The sequence below is a fragment of the Myotis myotis genome, unplaced genomic scaffold (genome assembly GCF_014108235.1).
Source record: "Myotis myotis isolate mMyoMyo1 unplaced genomic scaffold, mMyoMyo1.p scaffold_m19_p_9, whole genome shotgun sequence".
Taxonomy (NCBI): Eukaryota; Metazoa; Chordata; class Mammalia; order Chiroptera; family Vespertilionidae; genus Myotis; species Myotis myotis.
The window spans coordinates 4,862,457-4,885,784 of record NW_023416401.1 but is presented as its reverse complement, the minus strand read 5'-3'; the positions used below and the strand labels follow the sequence as shown (position 1 = coordinate 4,885,784).

At 45.3% G+C, this 23,328-nt stretch overlaps 1 protein-coding gene and 1 long non-coding RNA gene across 6 annotated transcripts in view; both read right to left on the bottom strand.

Moving 5' to 3' along the window:
- Nucleotides 1–1,300: 1,300 nt before the first annotated feature.
- LOC118663834 lies at nt 1,301–4,777 on the bottom strand. 2 transcript variants are annotated; one of them, XR_004970153.1, is made up of 3 exons: nt 4,121–4,777; nt 3,635–3,687; nt 1,301–1,806 (listed from the first exon to the last, which is right to left on the bottom strand). It is a non-coding gene; the product is annotated as an uncharacterized LOC118663834 (long non-coding RNA). The 2 variants fall into 2 exon arrangements; XR_004970152.1 differs by lacking the exon at nt 1,301–1,806 and adding an exon at nt 2,214–3,471.
- Nucleotides 4,778–4,832: 55 nt separating this feature from the next.
- DSG2 (desmoglein 2) overlaps nt 4,833–23,328 on the bottom strand; it is a 47,521-nt gene continuing 29,025 nt past the window's right edge. For 3 of the 4 annotated variants that reach the window (XM_036321048.1, XM_036321047.1, XM_036321049.1), the window contains 11 exons: nt 23,089–23,233; nt 21,875–22,041; nt 19,811–19,951; nt 19,504–19,689; nt 18,877–19,142; nt 15,887–16,029; nt 15,370–15,597; nt 13,477–13,704; nt 10,784–10,905; nt 8,762–9,097; nt 6,315–8,137 (listed from right to left, as the gene is read on the bottom strand). In XM_036321048.1, coding sequence (XP_036176941.1) covers nt 7,112–8,137; nt 8,762–9,097; nt 10,784–10,905; nt 13,477–13,704; nt 15,370–15,597; nt 15,887–16,029; nt 18,877–19,142; nt 19,504–19,689; nt 19,811–19,951; nt 21,875–22,041; nt 23,089–23,233 — 2,988 coding nt within the window. In that variant the 3' untranslated portion in view covers nt 6,315–7,111. Of the gene's footprint in view, nt 4,890–6,314; nt 8,138–8,761; nt 9,098–10,783; nt 10,906–13,476; nt 13,705–15,369; nt 15,598–15,886; nt 16,030–18,876; nt 19,143–19,503; nt 19,690–19,810; nt 19,952–21,874; nt 22,042–23,088; nt 23,234–23,328 lie in introns of those variants that run through there. The other variant, XR_004969781.1, reaches the window with a different exon arrangement.

Here is a 23,328-nt window from a genome sequence, read left to right as displayed (position 1 = left end):
TTGAAACAGCAGCATGAAGGATTCCAGTGAGACTTAAGGGAGGACTTCCTGATACAGAAGCTGTGAACAGGAGTGGGTAGAAGAACCACAGTGGCCCCCTTCCCGACGTTCATTGCTGGGGCAGGACCTCTGACTGGGAGTGGGTAGCTGACCTCCCAGGGTGTTTCAGTTCTCTTTGTGGGTGAGTGTGTTTTCCTTATGGCAAATCATCGCTCTCTCCCCCACTGTGAGCGTGAGCCTCAGGTGAGACCTCACAGCATGTCACAGTTGACAGCTATTCTCACGGTGGGTACATGGAAAGCTGGGGAGCTGTGGAGGCTGAGTCATGGGCTTAGGCTCCCCACCCCCAGGGTTCAGACACTAGGCCAGCTGGGGACCTACCCTACTGTCCACAATCTGGTCTCTTTCAAAGACCATCTGAGTGTTATAAACCCAGCGAGCAAAGAAAACTTGTTTTGCACCGAAGGAAAAAACACACACAAACCAACAACAGCTTTGCTGACCTGTAAGACCCTGTAAGCTTCGCGGTGTTGGCTGTGCCTCGTAATAACTGATCTTTTGACTAAAGAAGAATGCTAATCAGCCAGGCTTTGCCAACCTCTGTTTGTTGCCCGTTGCTAGGTGACAGCTAAAGAAGATTAGCCCATCATAGATCATAGGTGAGTGGAAATTTCTGTCCTGTGCTTTGTTAGTAGTGATGGAAAATAGCTGAGGGCGTGTGAGGCGGGGGGCGGGGGCGGGATCATCCTCTTCTATGTCTTTGGCTCTTGAATGGTTTTACAAGAGCCTCCACGTGTCCCAACAACCCAAAGAGGGGAAAGGCAGTCGATGGCTTCTTGCCGTCCTGAGGTGCCCTCGCTCCTGGTTCTTCTCTTCCTGTCCTCGTTTCTCCAGCGAGGGCGGAATGTCTGGTGGTGTAGAAAGCGCGAGCCAGTCACCCAGCTGTACCCATCGCACAACCACTGTAGCCCGCAGCTTACTCATCCACACCACGGGAGAGGGAGAAAATAATCGGGTGTATTTCCAGGATTGTTGTGAGGATAAAGACAGACAACAGGATGAGAAATGTTTAGTTAGCAGAGGGCCTGCCCATAGGAAGTACCCAGGATGCATCGCATGCTGTTGTCATCACCACCATGATCCTATGTCATGTCTCCCTGTTGGTTCTGAGTATTATTATTCCAAAGGGGAATGCACCTTGATTTCCCTCTCTTCAAGACTGACGTTAAGATGATAGGGGTGGAATGTAGGCGATAGGAATAGGGGTGTTCACTAAACATTTGTTTAAATTTGCTCTATGAAGTTTCCCAGTAGAACGTGGGGGGGAATGTCCAGTGACACAAAATATGCCATTCAGTTAATTTCAATAGCACTGCTTGATTTACGGGCAATTCAACAGCAAAAAATGGCCGAGCGCTGGCCACCTGCAGAGTGTTGTTAATGTACTGAGCATCCAGGACGAATGCAGCTGATGCTCTTGGGTCAGAAAGCTCACAGTTTCGTCAGGGAGACCAAAGTGAAGTCAGACTGTCATGGCAACAAACATATGCCAGTCGTTTTCTGAAAGAGTCTAATTTCAAGTACCTTTATTATTTTTAAATGTAAGGGATTCAGAGTAAATAACTCAATGTTATTTTGGTTGCTTAACGTAGTAACACTTTTTAGACAAATAACTTCACAAGTAGGGAAAAGGGTCTTTTGTCCAACGCTGTCTTCCAGCGTTGCTTAGGGAAGCGTGTGCTGTGCTGCGCTGTTGCTGCTGCCCTGGTGGTCCCGTGTCCTTGTTGACATAACATTTAACATTTACTTTACGGCCAGGAAGGAGGCACGGGTGCGTTACAAAATCAATTGAAAGCCAGAGGAAAGAAGGAGAGGTTAATAGTTAACAGGCACAGGGGTTGGAGTTATCTTCAACGTTTCCCCTCTCTCCTCCTCCAGAATTTCCCACCTGCTGCCCAGCCCCCACTGCAGCCGGGGGAGCTGGGGAGAGGGGCTCCTTCTGAAAACCTGGTCCTCAGGGGTCCTGCTGGGTCAGTGGGCTCCACTGACTAGACCAGTGATGGCGAACCTTTTGAGCTCGGCGTGTCAGCATTTTGAAAAACCCTAACTTAACTCTGGTGCCGTGTCACATAGAGAAATTTTTTGATCTTTGCAACCATAGTAAAACAAAGACTTATATTTTTGATACTTATTTTATATATTTAAATGCCATTTAACAAAGAAACATCAACCAAAAAAAGTGAGTTTGCGTGTCACCTCTGACACGCGTGTCATAGGTTCGCCATCACTGGACTAGATTCTGCTCCCACAATCTTAGCCTGTGGCCCGTACCCACCTCTTCACCCACACCCTATGCTGTGTCCAGTGCGTCGTTTCCCAAATAGTGGTACCCCCACTTGTGTGAGGTCTCTGTCAGCTGATCTATGTTGACCTATTCATGTTCATGGGACGCCCTCCCCTCTAACACTGCTCAGGTCTCCCCAGCCCCCACCTCACGTGGGAACGAACCCATCTCCCAGTCAGCCTTGGCATTTTCTGTCTTTGATGGCCTGTGTGTTACAGGCTGTGTTGGTTTTAGATTTAAGTGTTTGTCACGACCACCCCCACGGCAACCTAGGCCCCACGTTGGCAGAAAAAGCCAACATCTCTTCTTAAAATCAGCCCACGCCAGGCTGAGTGTGCTCTTTGTAAGCCCATCGGCGGGGATCCTTTCCTCCAAAGCGCAGCACCGTGTCTAGGAAAGGCTCAGGACGGACTGCAGAAGGACGCTTGTGTGCTACCCCCAGAGGAGCCTACAGGTTTATTAGACTTCCGTAACGGGGCGCATTTCCCAGGCAGTCCTGCAGCGCAGCACACTTACCTGGGAGAAGCAGTGAGCAAAAGTATTGGCCTTCGCGAGTTTCTCTTGCATATGAACTACTTTAAATTGCTTAACTCTCTCTCCTAGCTTAGACACTGGTGGACTTGCTGTCTTTTGCTGCATGCATAATGCCATCTAGTGGCCAGAGAGCACATGACACTCATTTACCCCAGTGCTCCGGAGGCTATGGATTTGGGGCGGGCGCAGGGCTAGATACTGTGCTTCTGTACTCCATCCCCCCTGTAGTATTGTGTGAATACAGTATTCGTTTGAATGTTGCATAGGAGCGGGGCCCTGGGCTCTCAGTCTGGCGACAGATGAGGAGGGGCAGTCAGCAAACACAGCGGCCACCTGTCACCAGGCAGACGTAAGGCGTGTTAGGGCATTGGCATGTCTTGCTTGAGGACAAGTTCTTCCTGACCTCATGAGCATGGGGGTACTGGGTGGTATCGGCCTGGCTATAGGGAAAGGTGAGGTTTTTGTGCGATTTCTTTATGGGTTGCCTGTGATGCAGGTATCATTGTTTTCTTTCTCATCTACCTTTGTGTAGTTTTTCTAAGTGGACAGGAGATTTTGTTTTTGATTGCGTTTCCATAACCAGAGCAACTGGTCTAAAGAATAAACACAAAGAGTTATAGGTTAAAGGTCAGTAGGGGAGCCACTGGGGAACCCTAGCACACACCACACCCAAAGGAAGGCAGGAAAGAAGCAGAGAAATGAGGAACCGACGGGACCAAGAGGAAACAAACACCAAGAGAGCAGGCTTCAACTCACCCACACGAGTCGCTGCTTTACGCAGACTGAAACCTTCCATTAAATGTCAGACACTGTTAAAATGGACAGGAAACACATGGTAAAGGCACAGACAGGCCGAGGGTAAAAGGATCAAGGATACACTGTGCAAACACTAAGTATAAGAAAGCTGGTGTGGCGATGTTAATGTTTAAGCAAAGTAGATTTCAATACAAAGAATATAACCAGATTTAGACATTGCATAATGATAACAGGGCTCATTTTATTTGGGGCCCTAAATGTGTTTGTAGCTAATAAACAGGTATAACAAGTTTCAAAGTATAGGGAGCAGAGGGAATGAAAAGGGAAATGGGCAAGCACAGCAGTAGGAGATTTTAACATCCCTCTTTAATAAAAAGGTAGGCCAAAAAAATCAGTAACGAGACAAGATTGGAGCTACTACAATAGTGAAACCAAGGAATTTGGTATGTTTAAAGCAGTAAGATTTAAAGATCTGGTAGTTGTTACCTGAAACCTCACTTCTGAGTGACACTTGATAAGCAGCATTTTCTTGTACACATTTGGATGTGGTGATGATTGGAATGTGTCTGCAGGTTTGCGAAATCAACCCGAAGTTGCTCCCGTGTGCCACTTGGGGTGGGAGCCCTGGGGTCACAGCAATAGGACCCAGTCTTCATGCTTTAGGGTGTCTCAGCCGGTGTGGTAGAATACTTACTGATGTGACATTATAGCACAGGCAGAACCTTTGATCTTTCCCTGGGGAACTACACTAAGCCACGCAAACAGCCTCTCAACATTGGCCAAACGTCATGATTTCATCTCTCTGGGTCAGGGGTGCAAGCTTCCTTCAGCCAACCCAGCAGGCTCCCCATTACCTTCTAGACCGAAAGCCAATGGCAGTGCTGTAGGAAGAGTTGGCAGACTTGGCAAATAGAAATGGCGTGCCCAGTCCCATCTGAATTTCAGATAACAGATGATTCTTCACTAAGAGACATGCTTACCCTCAAAAACCATTGGCCCTGACCGGGTAGTTTAGTTAGTTGGTTAGAGTGTTGTCCTGAGATGCCAAGGTTTCGGGTTTGATCTTTGGTTGGGGCACATGCAAGAATCAACCAATGGCCCTGGCTGGTTTGGCTCAGTGGATAGAGTGTCATCTGGCGGACGGAAGGGTCCCGGGTTGCAGGCTCGATCCCCAGTAGGGGGTGTGCAGGAGGCAGCAGATCCTCGGTTCTCTCTCATCATTGATGTTTCTATATCTCTCTCCTTCTCTCTTCCTCTGCGAAATCAATATAAACATGTATTAAAAAGAGAATCAACCAATGAATGTATAAGTGGGACAACAGATCAATGTGTTTGTCTTTCTCTCTCACAAAATCAATAAATAAAAGGAAACAAACAACACTCCCCTTACCTCCCCCCCCCTTCATTGATCTGAAATTCAAATTTAACCGGGCCTTCTTGTGTTCTGTGCTACTTCGGAAGGGAAATGTGCTCTTCCAAGGGGCTGCTGAGCCGCATGGAAGTTTAAAATGCCCAACAGGCACCTGCCTTCAGGGTGCCCCCTCCTCCTCTAACCTCCAGCGACATCCCTTGTCAGATATGCCAGAGCAATAAAAAGATAAGGGCAAAGAGCTGCTCTAAAGGTCATTCTTTATTTAAATATTTTGATGATATGTATACAAATAGAGTCTCCCAAGGAACAAATGTAAAAACTAATACAAATCACCCTTTTGGGAACAGAGAAAGCCATTTAGAAAATGTGATTATGCTATACACATGCGACAGGCCAGGGTTTCCACGCCTGGTCCCAGGGTGGGGGTGGGGGGTAGGCGAGGGGGCGGAGTTGGGGGGGGGGTAGTTTAAGACCAAGTTTTGTTTGTTCGAAGTAGTTAGGTCATGTTTACGTTCCACACAGTAGTGCTATTCCTGCCGCATACTTGACAAAATGTAACTACTAACTCTATAATAATAAAAAGAAGCAACAATCCTAAGTATAGAGTAAAAAATTTAGGTGAATGGAAGAATGACCTTCACCTTGGTCATGCACTTATGGTGTCTAAACGTATTTGCCTTTTACTCATAGTCAGTAGGAGCAAAAAGTATCAGTCTTGTGCATAACACAATTCAAGTCAACATTTCTATAAATGTGCTACAAAAATATGTTTAAAGATTCATTCCCCTAAGCAAAATATCTTGAACAATCACAAAATTACATAGTATTTAAAATTTCTGAAAATGATTGTTTGTTGTGGAGAATATTTATATAAATTGTTACTGATGTGAACATATACTTTGAAACCTGAAATAGATTTTTTTTTTTCAAGGAGCAATAAAAATATAATCTATTTATTTGGTCAAAACACCCAAATCGCTTTCCAAAAAAGGGCAAGGGTGTTACCCAAATTCATGTCAGTTACATATTTAATATGTAGTAAGTCATGATTGCCTAGTCAGTAACTTTGAGACAGAATAAAATACTAACTTCAAACTCATAATTCTATAAATTATAAGGTCTTTCAGTGTTTTGAAATTTTAAAGAGAGTGGCTTGTAAAACCCACTTATGCCACAAATATTGATTTGGCACCCATGTTAGGCACTGAGGATAAATACCAGCCCCCAAACAGGCGTGGTTCTTTCTATACCGTACATAGATAGCATTGTGGTGAATTTAGCTGTACAAAGTTAGAAGATAATAGAGCCTGAGGTTTTAGAAATAGTGTATTATTACTATCAAAAGTAAAGTGATTTTATAGTTAGGAATTTTCCCCTGGATAATTCCACTGAATTGGAAGTATTCAATATTTTCCTGATTACTGAGACAAAGGGGAGGTATAATGCTATTTTTAAGGCCATACAACATACACACACAATCATAGTTATATGCACAGAAACATGTAATGTGTTCTTAGCATGTCAGTGCTCCAAAATTCAGTCCCCAACACAGATAGGAAGACCTCTAGCCTTCACTGGTCGCCCAGCCTGTGTGCACCTTTGGGAGAGTGAGTGTGGACAGTGTGGCAGGTGCAGGAAAGAGGCTGTGCAGGGGCCGTGGCTTCCTGGCTCTGCTGTGTGCTGCTGACCTGGGTGCTCTGTGTTAATTTGGTCAATTCCCAGAAGCTAGATTCCCTCTCGTTAACTTGCTTTGTGACTATTGTGTGGCCACAACTCACTAAATCCCAGAGCATTTCTGAGGGCCTCCTGGACGCTGAGCCAGCCAGGGCCGCTGTCTGTCAGTGACGGAGACACTTTAACTTTGTGTACGTGCTTCTCGTCTGGAAGGCTCATGAAAGGCAGGTCCCCTGGAAACGGGAGACAGTTACTGCTGTTGACCTCTGGGAGACTGCAGGCATCTCAGGCGTAGGGGTGAGGGCTGCGTTGCGATGACTGCTCAGGCATAGGGGGGAGGGATGTGCTGTGCTGGCTGCCCAGGTGTAGGGGTGAGGGCTGCAGGTGCTGGCTGCCCAGGCGTAGGGGTGAGGGCTGCAGGTGCTGGCTGCTCAGGCATAGGAGTGCTGCACGGTGCTGTGCTTGGAGACCCTGGTGGACGCAGTGGTTACAGTGCAACCAGAATGACCAGACTCCTTGGAGCTGAAACTGGGCGGAGGGCCAGGGACTCCAGCTCCCGTAACCACAGTCCTTCTGGCCGTCACGGCCGTTTCAGAGGCCACCGGGGCGCTGGACTGCAGGGTGGAAGCGGGTGTCAGCACCCTCTCGGTCACGGTCACGCTCCCCCCGCCTGCTGTGCTGGCCTGGGCCCGAGCGGACTGCACGCCCGAGCTGGGGGCCAGGAAGCTCTCTCGCTCCCTCACCATCATGTAGTGTCCGTCTGGCAGATGCACGGTGCCTTCCAGGGTCCCGGACAGGCCCCTGCTGGGCTGTATGAGCCTCTCCGTGACCGTGATGTTGCCTTCGTTAGCATAGTGCTGATGAGCACAGTGCTGATCCACCGCGGCAGAGGCTGGCGCGTACACCCGCTCCGTCACTATGAGGCCCTGAGGCTGGCGGGGACCCAGGACCAGCGTGGGGGGCGGCCCAGTGGGGCCCGTGGCAAAGGACGTTTCTGTCACGATGACATTTCCGGCTGCCAGTGGGTCAGGGAGCTGTGCGGCTACCTGCTGGCCCTGCTTAGAGGACACAACCCTCTCGGTGACTGTTTCCCGAGTTATTTCCTCGGCACTGGCTTCGCGCACACGTGTGGGGACTTGCACGCTCCCAGCCGAGGAGAAGGAACTCTCTGAATGGACCCTTGTTTGCTCGGAGAGGGAGTGGGAAGCGGTTTCTCTCACGGGTGCCGGCCTCTGCTCAACTTCCAGACCCATATCTATTTTTCGGCCCAAGCACACTTCAGCCAGCGTCCTGAATTTCAGTCCTAAGTCATCCAGGAAGTGCTCATCCAGCTCTCCTTCGATAAAACTGCAACAGCCAATGGAGCCGTGGAGCGACTCGGTGTCCTCCTGAGAATACAGCAGGAGGCAGTCTTTGCCTACGAGACTGTCCTCTTCCTCAGTGTAACAGGCGGCTTTCTAAAAAGGAAATGAAAACAGAGGCGCAGAATCAGTGACACCACCTCATTTAAGGACAAGACTATATTCCTGCCCAAAATCTGTAACTGGAGCGAATTGCAAGGAAACATTAGAGACCCACACTGAAGGACATCCGACACATTGGCCCCTATTCTTAAAAAATATCAGTATTGTGAGCCCAGTTGCCATGGCTCAGTGATTGAGTGTTGACCCACGAACCAGGAGGTCATGGTTCAATTCCCAGTCAGGGCACCTGCCAGGGTTTCGGGCTTGATCCCCAGTAGGGGGTGTGCAGGAGGCAGCTGATCAATGATTCTTTCATCATTGATGTTTCTATCTCTCTATCCCTCTCCTTTCCTCTCTGAAATCAATAAAAAATATATATTAAAAAGTAAAAGAATATATTAAGAAAAAAAAAACTGTGGGGTCAATTGGTGACCACTACTTAAATCAGCTGACGGACTGGTTCAATGGGTTGCATCTCTCTTCCCTCGTTACCTGTCTGCAGTCTCTTTCAAAAAAGAAATAACAAAGTCCCATCCAGATCCAAGGCAGTAACTAGCCTAATCATATCACATTCACATATACACAGTTTTTCTCCCAAACCTACAACCCAACCCTTACCTCAGTGAAATAGCTTCCTAGGAATTCCTCACTCATTGCACCAGCAGCTGCACGAGCTCCAGCCATGTCTCTGTAGATCCCTGTGGCCCTGGTGGTCCTGACGGTTTCGCCGCCTCGGAGGGCTCCTGCTATCCCTGTGACCTGGGTGGTGCCCCCGGAGAGGTGGCTCCTGTGTTCCTCCCACCGTCCGTCCACCTCGGACATGTCATGCTGCACTCTGGTGAAGGAAGCGGAGCTGCCTCCTTTCACGGTGGTCTCCTTGGCTGCCATGCCTCCCATTCCGCTGCCCACGGCCACGCTCTCTCTGTGATCCGCTGTCAGCAGCGATGGCACCACCTGTGAGGGCAAATGCAGTTGAGAACTGAGCCGGAGGGGTGAGCGTCCGTCCTGGTGGTAGGATCTGAGCTAAGTGGGCACACAATAAGCTCTTTCCATAGAAACAAATTCAGAAAACAATTTTGGTTTGAATAACTTTTCTTTAAGGCTTCTAAAGACCCCCCTTCTACCTTCCTGTTTTTTTAGATGATTATAATCCAAGGAGAAAACAAAAGTTATTTAAATACTCGAGGACCGGTGCATGAAATTCAGGCATGGGTAGGGTCCCTAGGCCTGGCCGATGATCAGGGCCGATCGGGGCCTTCCAGCTACCAGCTGGGGCCTCCCTTCCCTAGCTGCCGGCTGCTGGCTGGGGTTTTCCTTTGTTCCATGCCACCCCCTGGTGGTCAGTGCATGTAATAGTGAGCGGTCGAATTCCCGAGGGGACACTTTGCATATTAGCCATATATATATATATATATATATATGGTCATGGCTTATTTACTCTGTTGGCACCAATTGCATTCCAACTTTCCTCTAGAGCAGTGATGGTGAACCTATGATACACGTGCCAGAGGTGACACGTGAACTCATTTTTTTGGTTGATTTTTCTTTGTTAAATGGCATTTAAATATATAAAATAAATATCAAAAATATAAGTCTTTGTTTACTATGGTTGCAAATATCAAAAAATTTCTCTATGTGACACGGCACCAGAGTTAAGTTAGGGTTTTTCAGAATGCTGACACGCCGAGCTCAAAAGGTTCGCCATCACTGGCCTAGAGTTTAAAGCCTCTTTATGATGGTAGAACCATTATTTTTATCTAGCTGGATACATGGTCATCGCAAATACAGATTCTATTTTTAAGCCTCCATTGCTGGTAGAAGTGCCACCTGACTAAGGCTGGTGAATGGGATTTCTGGCAGATATGGAGGATGTGTCTTTTGGAAATGTTTTTCAGGGGTGGGTCTTCACCTTTTTCCTGTCTGCTTTTGGGAATGTGGGGACAGAAGTTAGTGTCTGGAGCATGAAGACAGCAGGGGATGGAACTCATCTGTGGAGGGACTATAAGGAAAAAGGAGCTGGCCGCCATATGGGATCACCATGTTGGTCCTGGACCGCCCACATGTATACTTCAGCCATTGCTGTTCTGCGTTCTCAGATACTTGTTGCCAAGTCATATCCTATTAGACAGGAAGCTCACTGCAGATTGTGATGAGAGACTCGGGGTGAAGACCCAGTGAAGAGAAACGGGAGATGCTATTAAGTAGGTAGAAGAGGGGGTTTCATAATCTGTCACAACTGTAATGGGTGGCGGGCTTACCTCTGCCAACCCCATGCACTGAGGAAATGAAAATGCAGGAACATCTGGTTGTGAAAAACTGCCCATTTAGTATTGGCAATAAGAAATATTTTCATCCTAAATCTCTACACACTCTTGTTCTCTCTAACCTTTGTTCTGCATTCCCCGTGTCATGACCTGACCCCTTTTCTACATTCTTTGTAACCCAGACCTGCCACAGTACAGCAAAGCCACCTCAACTCTGCCCTGGCAACGAACACAAAATATGTCTCATTTAAAGGCATGCGAATGAAATCTGTAAGGACCACGTTACTGTCTCATGACCTAACATGTTAGGAACACTTCCCAAGGACCCTTAACATCAGAAAAGAAGACGAGTTCCATGCTTATCCCATGATCTGACCTTGTCTTCAGGTGGTGCCCCTTCGTTATTCCAAGTGTGCAGCATCTCCACGGTGCCAGGAATGGGGGCGAAGCCTTTGGCGCCTTCTCCACAGTGCCACATCAGCAGTAAAAGTGGTACAACTGGACAGAAACAAAATTAAGCACAAAAAACGTTAGTCCCAACTTAATTTTAAATGAGTCATATAATTTTGGAATTTGCATATATCACTTCCTGGAATTCAGTCTTCACTTATTTACAACCCTATTTTTTTCTTTTTCTTTTCTTCACCCTGATCCAACCTCGCCAAGCTTGTCGTGGGAGAGGCACACCAAAGTCTACAGGCAGGATGTGGGGTCCTACAGACTTAGAGACCTTGTCCGTCAGGAAGAGGCTGTGTCTGGCTGCTGAGTGGAACACCAAGACTGAATACAATAGTATCTAAATCATCAAAACCAACTTAAAGACTTCAATTTTTTAAAACCATTTTCATATATTTATTAAATCCTCACTTGAGAGGATATTTTTCCATTGATTTTTTTAGAGAGAGTGGAAGAGAGAGGGAAAGACAGAGAAACATCGATGTGAGAGAAACACATGCATTGGTTGCCTTCTGCACATGCCCTGACTAGGGCCTGGGCTGGGGAGGATCCTGCAACAGAGGTACATGCCCTTGACTGGAATCGAACCCAGGACCCTTTGGTCTTCAGGCTAACGCTCTATCCACTGAGCTAAACTGTTTAGGCCACTTTCATTTCTAATATGAGAATATCCACTATCCAAAACAATATTATGTGTTAAAAAAAATCAAAAGCTTCTAAGGGTAGAAACATTTTAACATGCTCAAATACTTGAGCACATTTGAATTTCTATAATACTTCACCACTTCCTCCTAGAGTAGAGGTGGGCAAAAGGCAGACTCACTGAGGTTCAAATCTACCTTTGAGTAGATTCTTCATTAAAACCCCTTAGGATAGATCAAATACTCAGTACAATTTCAGAGCTCCCCCCTTAAATCTCATTCTACCTCCAGGAGGAAGTGAAGGCCAATGCTGGCCTCTCCATCAAGGTCGTAAAGACTTTAACTACACCTGTGCACAGTCCACCGGAATTGGGTGTTACTGCCACTCCCATTAGGCAGCTTCCAGTAACGAAATGATGACTCCCTAGACATTTCTTATATTAACAGTTGACAGCACAGTCACTATAGCTACTGTGAGCAATAAAAAGATAGAAATCAGCCAGGGGCAGTTCAATATTTTTGCAAATTCAGCAAGTATTTGTCAAAGGTGTACCAGGTGCCAAGTGCCACAGTAGGCCCCGGGGAATGTGAGTGAGAAGGCAGTGTAGGGACTCCCCAGCTCCGGGACCTCCCTACCAGCCTGGGGAACGGAGGGAAGTCACTTACTGGTGTGTGTCTGTATCATAAAGCAGAGACGATGGTACGAAAGCACACTGTACACTGTTGAGTGGTGTGCACTCAGTCGCACACCTACTGATGGCTTCGCCAAGCTCTCCCTGTCACTGAAATGGCCGGGCTGTTTCGGAAACGGCCCTCTGCCCACGTTCAGTGGTCAGGGGCAGTGGTCTTCCACGTGACCCCAGACTGCAGTCCTTTGTTCTCTCATGAAAGGAACCCTGAGGTCTTGGAGGACATGCAAAGCAGGCAGGATGGGTCCTCACTGTTGGGAAGCACAGAAGTCTCAATGCTGTGGGCCCCACTGAAGGGCAAGCCACACAGAGGGTCTGGGGAGATGAAGGGCAATTCATGCAGAGGGTCTGGGGAGATGAAGGGCAAGCCACGCAGACGGTCGGGGAGGTGGGCTCTGACCAGTTGAATGTGCAAAGCAAAGATGAATGAGAATAAGATGAGCTTGTGAAATAACCTTGTATCCATAACGCAAATTCAGGCACCCAATCTTGTCTGAGTGCCTTCTGTGGGCAAGGCCCTGTCCTAGGCACTGGGCAGCGAAGAAGAGACCAGGGCCTTGCCTCACAGACCTGCTCAAACGGGGGCACCACCTACTCAAAGTCAGTCAGAGAAAGGCAGATGCCACAGGATTTCACTCACATGTGGAATCTAAAGAACAACACAAATAAACAAACAAAACAAACAGACTCACAGACACAGAGACCAGACTGCGGGTGCCCAGCGGGGAGGGAGGTTGGGGGACTGGGTGCAAAAGGTGAAGGGATTAAGAAGTACAACTTGGTAGTTCAAAGCGGTCACAGTGATACCCAGTGCAGCACAGGGAGTACGGCCAATAATATTGTAATAACTGTGTATGGTGCCAGGCGGGGACTGGAAAGATCAGGGGGAGCGCGTAGCAAAGTATATGACTGTCTAGCCTTTATGCTGTTTTCCTGAAGCTAATACAAAATAATACTGAATGTAAACTGTAATTCAAACATTAAAAAAAATGTTTGTTTTTTTTTTTAAATGGGGACCCCAGCGTTGTCTATGTTAAAAGGTTGCTGAAGATATATGCATGGTAGCCTTGGTGATTTAAATCAGAAAATGATACACTCTTATACAACCAAGTTCTGAGGCATGCTCTAATAACCTTTGGTGAATTCACCCATGATCAATCCTGGTTTCCCTCCTCACCCTCAGTGTTCAGTGGGTGAGGATGACTGTAAAGGAACCCACGACGACTATGGTAACAACTCCAGGAAAGCCCTTAATGACCGAAGGAGCCAAACACAGTACTCACGCAGCAAGAGCAGAAGCGCCAAGATGATCAGCGCGATGGCGGCCGGGCCCAGGCCCACGTGGCCGCCGCGCAGCGCTTCCACGCAGCCGCTGCCGTCCAGGCACTTGCACACCGTGAGCGTCAGGATCTGCTTCTCCGAGCAGCTGAAGCCCTGGCTGTCTGAAACCAGGAACTGGATGTTGCTTCTCCCGGGCTTCCACTCGCGTTGCTGCAGCAGCACGCTGGTACCTGTGGGGGAAGAGGCAAGAGGGAGCGAAATGAGTGGTTACCGAGAAGGGCGAGAGTGAGTTACGGAAACACATTATTTTTAAAGTAAGTTTTTATTGATTTTAGGGAGAGAGGAAAGGAGAGAGACAGAAACATCGACATTGATTGGCTGCCTCCTGCCACCCCCTGCTGGGGATTGAGCCGGCAGCCGGGCATGTGCCCTTGACCCGGAATGGAACTGGCTCTTGGTGCATGGGTTGATGCTCAACCACAGAGCCACACTGTCTGGGCTAGAAACAGTTTTTCGTGGCCAATAACATTTAGCACCAGTTAGAAGCTTCATCCTTTCTTCATGGCTCTGTTTTTTTCCTTTTGGGGGGAGGGAAGGTGAAACTATCCACTTTTGGAGACACCCCAGAGGTGGGCTGGCATGTTGGTATGAAATAGTCCAGACACTCCAAATACGTGGGTGAAGAGCAAAGGATAGGAGTGGACATGCCTGACTTTTATGATGATTAGTCTTAACAAATGTGTGTGGTTTGCCAAATACTATCAACTATTTTATGTACTGGGAATACAGTGACACACAAGTGGTGAGTTAAATGGTACTTCTATTGAATGACCTTTATTTTATCATTTCACACTAAAAATTTATCCAGGAAATTTTAAACAGACAACAGAGAGAAGAGCATAATTAACTCATGGTGCCTGTCACCAGCTTTAACATTACTGAAAGCCTTGTAAAGTGATTGTGAAGAGTTGTTAAACTTTAAATGTTTAACAATAGATCTGTAAATTAAGAAAAATTTAGGTATGATATTTGAAACTTTAGAAAATGAACACTAATTGTTTCGGAAAAAAGTCTTCTGGGTGGGTCTTTGTACATTCAAAACCACCCGAAGGGCACTGGAGGCTCACTGCAAGAAGGCGGACTTACCTTCTGAGAGAGCTATGTCCAGGATGTAGCCATAAGCATAAGGCTGTCTGGCATGGAGGGTCACAGAGACCCTCCTTCATGGGTGTCTATCACTCACCCGCTTCGTGACCTTGAACAAGCTACCTAACTTTAGTTAAATCAAGGTTTTCTCAGCTAGAATGAAGGAATAATGTTATGGAGAAAGGATTAAATGAGATCATGTGTCTGAAGGGCCAGCAGAGTGCCTGGCACATGACAAGTGATCAATAAATGTTACTTTTTGCTTAGACGGGCAAGATGCTCCTCAGCTTGTGTGAGACACAGTCACATCTTCAAGAGCAATTTAGAGAACGCCCAGCTACCATTAGGACACTAGGTGATCTTTCTTCTCTCCCTCTTCTGTTGTTCCAAATGGGATATTGGATTCGAGCCAGACAAAGGACCCTATGCCCAAGGTTCAAAACCTCATTTTCTAACCCCTTTGAAAACTGTATTGGAAATCCTATATAGTAAAAGGTCATATAATGATTGTCCCCTCCACCGGGAGTTTGACCTGAGCTCAACCAGGGGGTGGGGCCGCCCACCAACCGCCCATGTCCCCTCCCCCTTCTCGGCCTGATCGCCTGATAGGGGAGGCCGCCTGGACCCCACCCATGCACGAATTCGTGCGCCGGGCCTCCAGTATAATTTATAAAAGAAACCCAGCCTCTAGTATGAAGGTTTTCAATTTGTCTTAATATTTTGACGTGTCGGCCAGTGACTTGGCTTACTTTCTTTGTGTACGATTTTCCATTCCTCTGCCATGCCAGCTGGTTTGTCAACGATGACGAAAGTGAAAGGGTCACTGTTTGGGTACCCGTCCAGGTCCCTTGCGGTCACGTTCACATACTGCACGTCATCACAGATGTTCAGCACTGGGTCCACCAGGGTGGGGCAGTTGTCATTGATGTCTTCCACCGTGATCACAACAGTGCCAGTGATGGTTTTTCTAGGAGAATCTTAAAGGGAAGAAACAAATACGTATATTCTGATTCTATTGCTGATAACAAGCATAGTTTGAATTTTCTTGCCATTTTCATAAGAAGGTCCTAACAAATTAGGACACTTCCTATCCTAGATATTTTTCATAGTTAGATCACGTAATATCTTTTAATCCATTAAATAAGTAGAAATGTGAAAATTTCTCCACTGGAGAGATTTGATTTTTCTGTAAGATCAAAGGTCTGTGATGTTGGAAAATAACATCAAACCATATATAACCAAGAAAAACATTATTTAATAACTTACCTTCTGAGATAGCTAAAATCTTTACAGTGTATGTACCATTTTGGACATATCTGGATTCAAAATCAGGAAATTTTACAAGTTTAATCTCAGATGTGACAGAATCCACAGAGACCCAGTTGTCTATATCTTCCAATTTGGTATATCTGTTTAAAACAAACAAAATTAATTTTGAATTCTGGATAAACTGTGCCTCTCTAATATTTACAACTTTTTCAAGTTTAAATTTTGCTTCACTGTATATGTTCTTGTTATAGGCATTAATTTGAAATGCTTTTAATTTCCTGAAACCATCCTAAAAGCTCCTCTCTTTACTGCATACAACACTTACTTTGGAACCTGCCTTGTTCCTGTAACTCAAGACATACACACAAGGGCGGCCATCCTTTGCCTGCTCGGCAGAGGTTCACAAGTCTGTCTCTAGCTCTCAGTCTGCTCTCCCTGAAGTTTGGGGTAAACCTTTTGAGAATGATGTAGTTACCCAACGAGACCCGGCGGAGAAAAGTGGTCTCACATTCTATTGTTTATTGGCATCATATTGTTTATTATCAATATTTAAAAAGACCAATTTTAAAAATGGAAGTACTTTAACATTTTGGAATATTATTGATCGCTAATAGCAGTAAGGCTTCTTTCAGTGAGAAATGGTTCAAAGTGAAAGCAATGCTGATGAAGTGATTTCTGGGTTTCTTCCCTCAAAGCAGGAGAATCAGTGTGGAAGGAGGTAACTTTGAGAAAGGCAAGGAGAACTTTCATATTATGTCTTCAGAAATGTATGTAATTTAATACCATTGCGTTTACAAATAACTGAATCCAAACATAAGCCAATGAGTATTTGGTTCAGTTAACCAGATTGATAATTTATTTTCTGTTAAGTGGCTGTTTGCTAACTTATAGCAATACTTGTTTACATTGCTATTTAAAAAATTCCAATTATATACTTTAACTGAAATTTCTGCTTTTTAATATTTCTACCAGTAAGGGATGATACATTTGGATTTTCACAAGTATTTCTGAATTTCATGTCTAGAATTTTAAAGCCTGGACTTAACTGATGTCAATGGTTTCCCACATTCATAGTTATAATAATACAGGCAGAGTCTTAGTAAGAAGGATCACATTTCCCATGTATGTGATCGCATTTTTGGAATTTTCTCTCTCCTCTACGGTAGAAATTAAGACATCAGAGTAGGATGGCGGCTCACATGTTATGCCAAATATCGATAAACAGTGGATGCATGTGAATAATCAGTAAAACAGTAAATTATGACAAAGTTAACGAAGTAATTCTTCTGTCCCTGTCAGCATTTCTAAATAGCAACCACTAATCAGTTAGGGAAACATTAGAAAATGATTTGATTTGCGTCCCATTCCTTATCTGTTCAATAGGAGGTCTGAATCGACCTTTAAGCTCTTTCTCACACTGAAGTTCTGTCATTGCATGCTAGAGAATGAAGAAAATCCTTTTGAGAAATAAGGAACATAGTTCATTATTTTTTTCCAGGCAGAACATATATTTTGATATATTTATCACCCTTAATAAAAATAGCAGCCAAAGTTAAATAGGTGGGAAATAGAAGTTTCAATAAGTAGCCCAGTATTATTGCAGGATAATGAACTAGAACCTGTAAGGCTCTCAATGGGCAGCAGTGAGAAATGGTCAGAGAGCATGCGTCCTCAGGGCTGGGGATCCCCGTAGGGATGGCCTCGTTAGGGCTGGAGCCGTGGAAATAAAGACTAGACCACAAAACTCCCAAGAAGCAGGGCGGTTCCTGCAGGTATGGTGGGCAACACAGGGTCACCAAGACATTGCAGAAAACAGTGGAGGCTGTTTGTTAATATTATTTTGGGAAAAGGCAATTTGCTACTCTTGGATGATGAATTCTATTAGGAGTCACAAGCCCGGCTAGTGTGGCTCAGTGGTTCAGCATTGACCTATGAACTAGGAGGTCACGGATTAATCCCCGTTAGGGCACATGCCAAGGTTGTGGGTTCAATCCCCAGTGTCGGGCGTGCAGGAGGCAGCCGATCAATGATTCTCTCTCATCATTGATGTTTGTGTGTCTCTCTCCTTCTCCCTTCCTCTCTGAAATCAATAAAAATATATTTTTTAAAAAAGAAGTCACCCAAAGGAAAGAGACTGTTGCAGGGCATTCAGCATTCTTGCTGTGGTTGGCCACGCACGTCAACACACTGTTTTCAAAGTGCTGGCACCCAGGGACGCAAAGGTAAGATTTCCCAGGTGCAAGGACAGCGAGGCAACCAAACCACCCTGGCTGACCGCAGGACCGGCTGTGCGTGTGGGTGGCAGGCGGGGCTTCTTTATATTTGACCTGAGTGACTCTAACTGGGCTCCGTAAGTAACCGTCTGTAGATTCGTCTTCCCTGGCATGGACCTGCTATCTAAGATGTACTTTTACTCTGAACGTTTACCCATCATGCAAACCTAAGGTGTCGCTCTAAGGGGGCACAGCCCAGTCCCTTCCGCAGGCACAGTGGTGCCATCTAGTGGGCTCTCAATCCAAGTATCCGAGTAAAAGCCACCATGACCAAGACCAAGGTTCCTCCATCCCTGCACCAAACAGCATGGTTTCAATGAAGAGTCATTTCCAGGATTGATGTGCAAATGATACTGGTTTCTCCACATTAAAATACATGCGGCAACTATTTCTTTTAACCAACCTGGTATCAAGCGAAATTTGCAATACAATTTGCTACTTCCTTTGCTGTTTTTCAGCCTTGCTAGCCAGAACTCTCTGAGGCGAGGGACCCAGCCTCTGCCTAACACTCGGGGTGGAGGGAGCGGGCCAGGGGAAATGGCTCCCTGCCTCTCAGCTGCAGGGACAGCTCTGGGAAAGTTAATCTGTAGACCGAAGGGGAATTAGAATGCTGGGTGGGAAGAAATGAACTGTTCGCCTTTCATTGTGATTTTGTCGTAAGCAGGCATTGAGAGTAATTTACAACGAGCAATTCTGTTTGTCACTATGTCTTACTTTACACGGGCTGCTTGTCCAGTGTCTTCGTCAAAAGCTTGAAATTTCCCAATTACTTGGCTCAGGCTTGTTTTTTCCATGCTCTCGCTGGTGCGAATGGAGATGGTGCTGCTTTTGAAATGAATGCCTTCCTTCACATTCTTCACCTTGACTTTGATGGGGATGGCTGTGGGCTTATATTCACTCTTAACTGACTTGTGGAAAGTGGCTTTATTAGTGACAATAACGCTGAAGTCAAGATGCTTTATTTCTTCATAATCTAATTCCTAGAAAGGCAAAACCAAAGGGAATTGTTCAAAAGAGAGAACTAGAACACACACACACCCACATGTGATTTTAATGTTGCATAGGACCATTTAACACAGCAGCACTGAGTATTCCAACTCATATTGATAACATGCAGTTAAAAATCTGCCAATGTGATATTCGTAACTGTGAGGAGGATTATGAAACATCCCCAATTAATTTTTTTAAAGGTCAATGTCATTTAAAAAACATATTTATTATGAACAATTTGAAGTGATTTCTTTTCCTAAGGAAGTTAATGGACATTCAATATCAGTTAATATTCCTTAAACTGGTTCCATGAGTTTGTTCTGGGGAAAGGGCTACAGACATAGTGCTTACCTTAATAAGGATCACGATTCCTTCATTAGTTTGATTATCAGTTTCTATGCGGAAATAGCCCTTTTCATTTCCGGACACAAATGTAAAGTTTGCTAACCAATTATCCGAGCCTCTCTCATCTCTGTCCAGCACTTTTATGCGCATCACTTCTACATTGGCTCGGTTCTCTTCAACTGTCCCTTCATACTGCAAATCAGGAGCACAGGATTTTCATGTTAATGCCACACACACACACACACGTCATACATTTTTTGGTAAAACTAAGGTATGAATAAGTAGATACATTGGTTATAAAGATAATAGATACCCTTTGACTCTCCACCACGGGTATATTGTCATTGACATCCAAAATACGGATCTGAACTTGAGCTTGCTTGACAGGCTTATCTGTTACTTCTCCTTCTTTGCCGTCTCTGGCTTCCACTGTCAGAGTGTAGCTGCTGCGTTCCTGCAGGGCAATGCAAACACCCCTGGGGTGAACATCAAGCCTCCAGACCTGTCTTCCTGGCTTTATTCACTTCACCATCAAGGAAACGCACCACAGTGCAATCTACTCATAAGTAAGTTCCTGATCTGCTGTTATTCATGCGAAGATGTTTATTTGCTGCCAGCGATTTTCCAGAAGGGGCAGAGAAGCCTGGAGGAGTTGCTGGTAGTTAATTTCTTAAAGATGTCCTTGGTGATATTAGTCAATTTCTTAAATATGTCATTGGTGATATTGTTAGGAGATGAGTCTCTCCTTAAACCAGTTTGTGCACAAGAGTGCTGTTCAAAGTGGCTTTTGCTCTGCCTTGGCAGTGATGGCGAGAATACAGGGATCGGTTCTTTCTACCCTACACTTCATTTTCAGCAAATAGTTAAGCCAGAGAGACCTAGTCACCAGGAAAACCTGGCCAGTGAAGGCAAAATGTGGTGACCTTGACCTTTGTCAGGACATCCCGAGAGATCTGATTCTTAGAGAAGGTGCCTAGAGAACGGCATCTCAGATGTTCACCTCAAATGAGCCCTGCTCTTCCCCATGCCCCACGGCGCCCCCATCTGTGTGGCGGGTGGAGGTCGCAGGGTGGGCAGCCAGCACCGTGCGTGGGGCGGCTGTGCGGGGCAGAGCTCAGTGACAGGAGGGCGGCAGAGGCCGCGCCTGGCTGCAGTGCTGGCTCTGTCCCTTACTGGCTGTGCTGGATACACTCGCTTCCTTTGACCTCCCCCCCCCGCCCCCCCCCCCCCCCCCCCCGTGTCCTCCTGTGTAAAAGGGATGGGTAATGAATGGATCTGCCTCACTGGGTTTCTAGGTGGATTAAATGGGTTCATCTACGTAAAAGGTGTGGAGTGCACCTGGCATATGTAAATGCCCGATAAGGCAGATTATGGGCTAAACTTGCCATACTTCAGGGACAGCAGCTTATTAAAAAGTCACACTGCTTCAAAATAATACTTTTCCATTCTAATTTTATTGAAGGCGTACAGTAGAGGTTTAAGAGTAATAAAATTCTTGAATTCTACCAAGATCTCAGTAGGAACGTTGGGCACAACCCCGTCCCTCTCTGGGCAGAGTGAAACATCCTTCCAAGAGATACAAAATGTACTGACTGCACTTGGGTGATGATTTATGGTTCTTAGGATCATCACCATTTTACTCATGTTAAAATCTTCAAGTACGCAGCACTTGTAAAATTTTCTAGATCCCTTTTCTTTTAAAATTTTTCCTTTCCGTTAGAAATAAAAATGTGAAATGTTTGAGAGAACAGCCTTTCAGGACACCTACTCAAATTTTCTTCCAATTTGGGATTCACAATAATTCTTCCCTTCACAAACAGTTCTATAATAGGGCTGCCACCTCTACCTGTTTGCCTTCCCAGGCATATCTCTGAGCAGTAGAGGAGACCCCTAGTGTTTCATTACAGAACTGCAAACGAAGGAAGCTCTCCAGCAAACAGAACCCTGGCCCCTTTGACAATTTTAAATTTTCTAGCAGCCACATTCAAAAAAGTAAAAAAAAACAACCCTGATGTTAATATTAAAAATATATTTTATCTAACCTATGGTATCTCAAATATTATTTCAAAATGTAATCAACAAAAAATTATTAAGATGGCATTTTGCATTCTTTTCTTTTTTCATACTAAGTATTCCCAATTTGGTACATCTTCTGTTTGTAGCACAACTCAATTTGGACCAGTCACATTTCAAGAGCCCAATGGCCACAAATGGCCAATGGCTGCCATATTGGACAGCACATCCCTAGGAGGGGATAATTCCAAGTGTTAGCCTATGAACTAGAAATACACAACAAAACAAGAAAACTGAACAGAGAGGAGAACCTGAAAGAATAAAGGAGAGTTTAGAAGATGAGCAACATAAAATATTCATGTACCTCTCTGTCCAAGGTATTACTGACTGTATAAATCTCTCCCGTGTCTTTATTCAGGTAAAACATTGCGGGCTTATCAGGCTCCTGAGATACGATTTTGTAGGAAATTTTAGAATTCATGGAATTGGGCTCATCTGCGTCTGTCGCGTTGATTTTCATCACAAGGGTGTCTGGCATTAGAAACAAAGGCATCCAGAATGAAACAACCTTGACCACATGCATATATGTTACTTTATGTATCATTTCAGCTTGTTCCAAGTAGGATTTCACGTGTTTATCAAAACCACAGTTTACCAAGATCAAAAAACTGAACTGGATGAAGAAATAAGTATGAATGGATTGAAGGAGTAAGAAAAACAAGGAAAGGGCAGGACCAGCGTTAGTAGTACAATTCTTAGGGTGAAGTCCCCAACACTTGCTACAGGAGGGCCATAGATTTATTTACAATAGCTCTAATAAAAAAAGAAGAACGAACAGATACAAATAGACGCTTATTAAAATACAAACAGTTCAAGAGAAGCACAGCTGTTCTTCAGAATATTATCAAAGAGAAATGTCTTGCCTGGCTGGTGTGGCTCAGTGGTTGAGCATGGACCTAGGACCCATGATCCATGAGGTCACTGTTTGATTCCCGGTCAGGGCACATGCCCGGGTTGCAGGCTTGATCCCCAGTAGGGGGCGTGCAGGAGGCAGCTGATTGATGATTTTCTCTCATTATTGGTGTTTCTATCTCTCTGAAATCATAAAAATATATTTTAAAAAAGAGAGAGAAATCTCGCCTGCAAGTGTTCATGTAGAACACTCTATTGAAATGATGCCAATAAACCTGACATGAGTCAAAGGTCAGCAAACTACTGCCAGCGGGCAAGGCTAGTCAGCCACCAGTTTTGTAAATAAAGTTTTATTGGAACACAGCCATGCCCATTTGTTTACATACTTTCTATGGTTGCTTTTCTGCTACAAGGCAGAATAGCTGATACAGAGATCCAACATGTCACATCCATCCACCATATCTGTTCTGCGGGTATAAAACAAGTCATGTAAAATCTTTTGAACTTATCACAAAAAAGCCAGTTCTACACGTAGAGCAACAGGCTTGTTACTATTTGTCCCGTGGTTAATACGCAGCCTCCACGGAGTCACAGGAGGTCGCATTCAGCCCCACAGTGGGGTTACAACGCCTTTGGGTATTCATTCATAAAAACAGCGGCACTCACGTGCTGCGCTCAGTTCTTCAACGGACCCAACAAAGACTTCCTGAGTGAACACGGGCTCGTTGTCATTGATATCAAGAACTTTAATGCGCAGTTCTAATGGCTTCTCTAGATTGTTGCCTCTTTCATCCAAAGCATAACCAGTTAGCTGAAATGGCACAAATCATAGAAGAGATTAGATTTAACTTAAGGTAATGACTTGCCATGGTACCAAAAAAATAATAAACAAATCATGACAGTTAC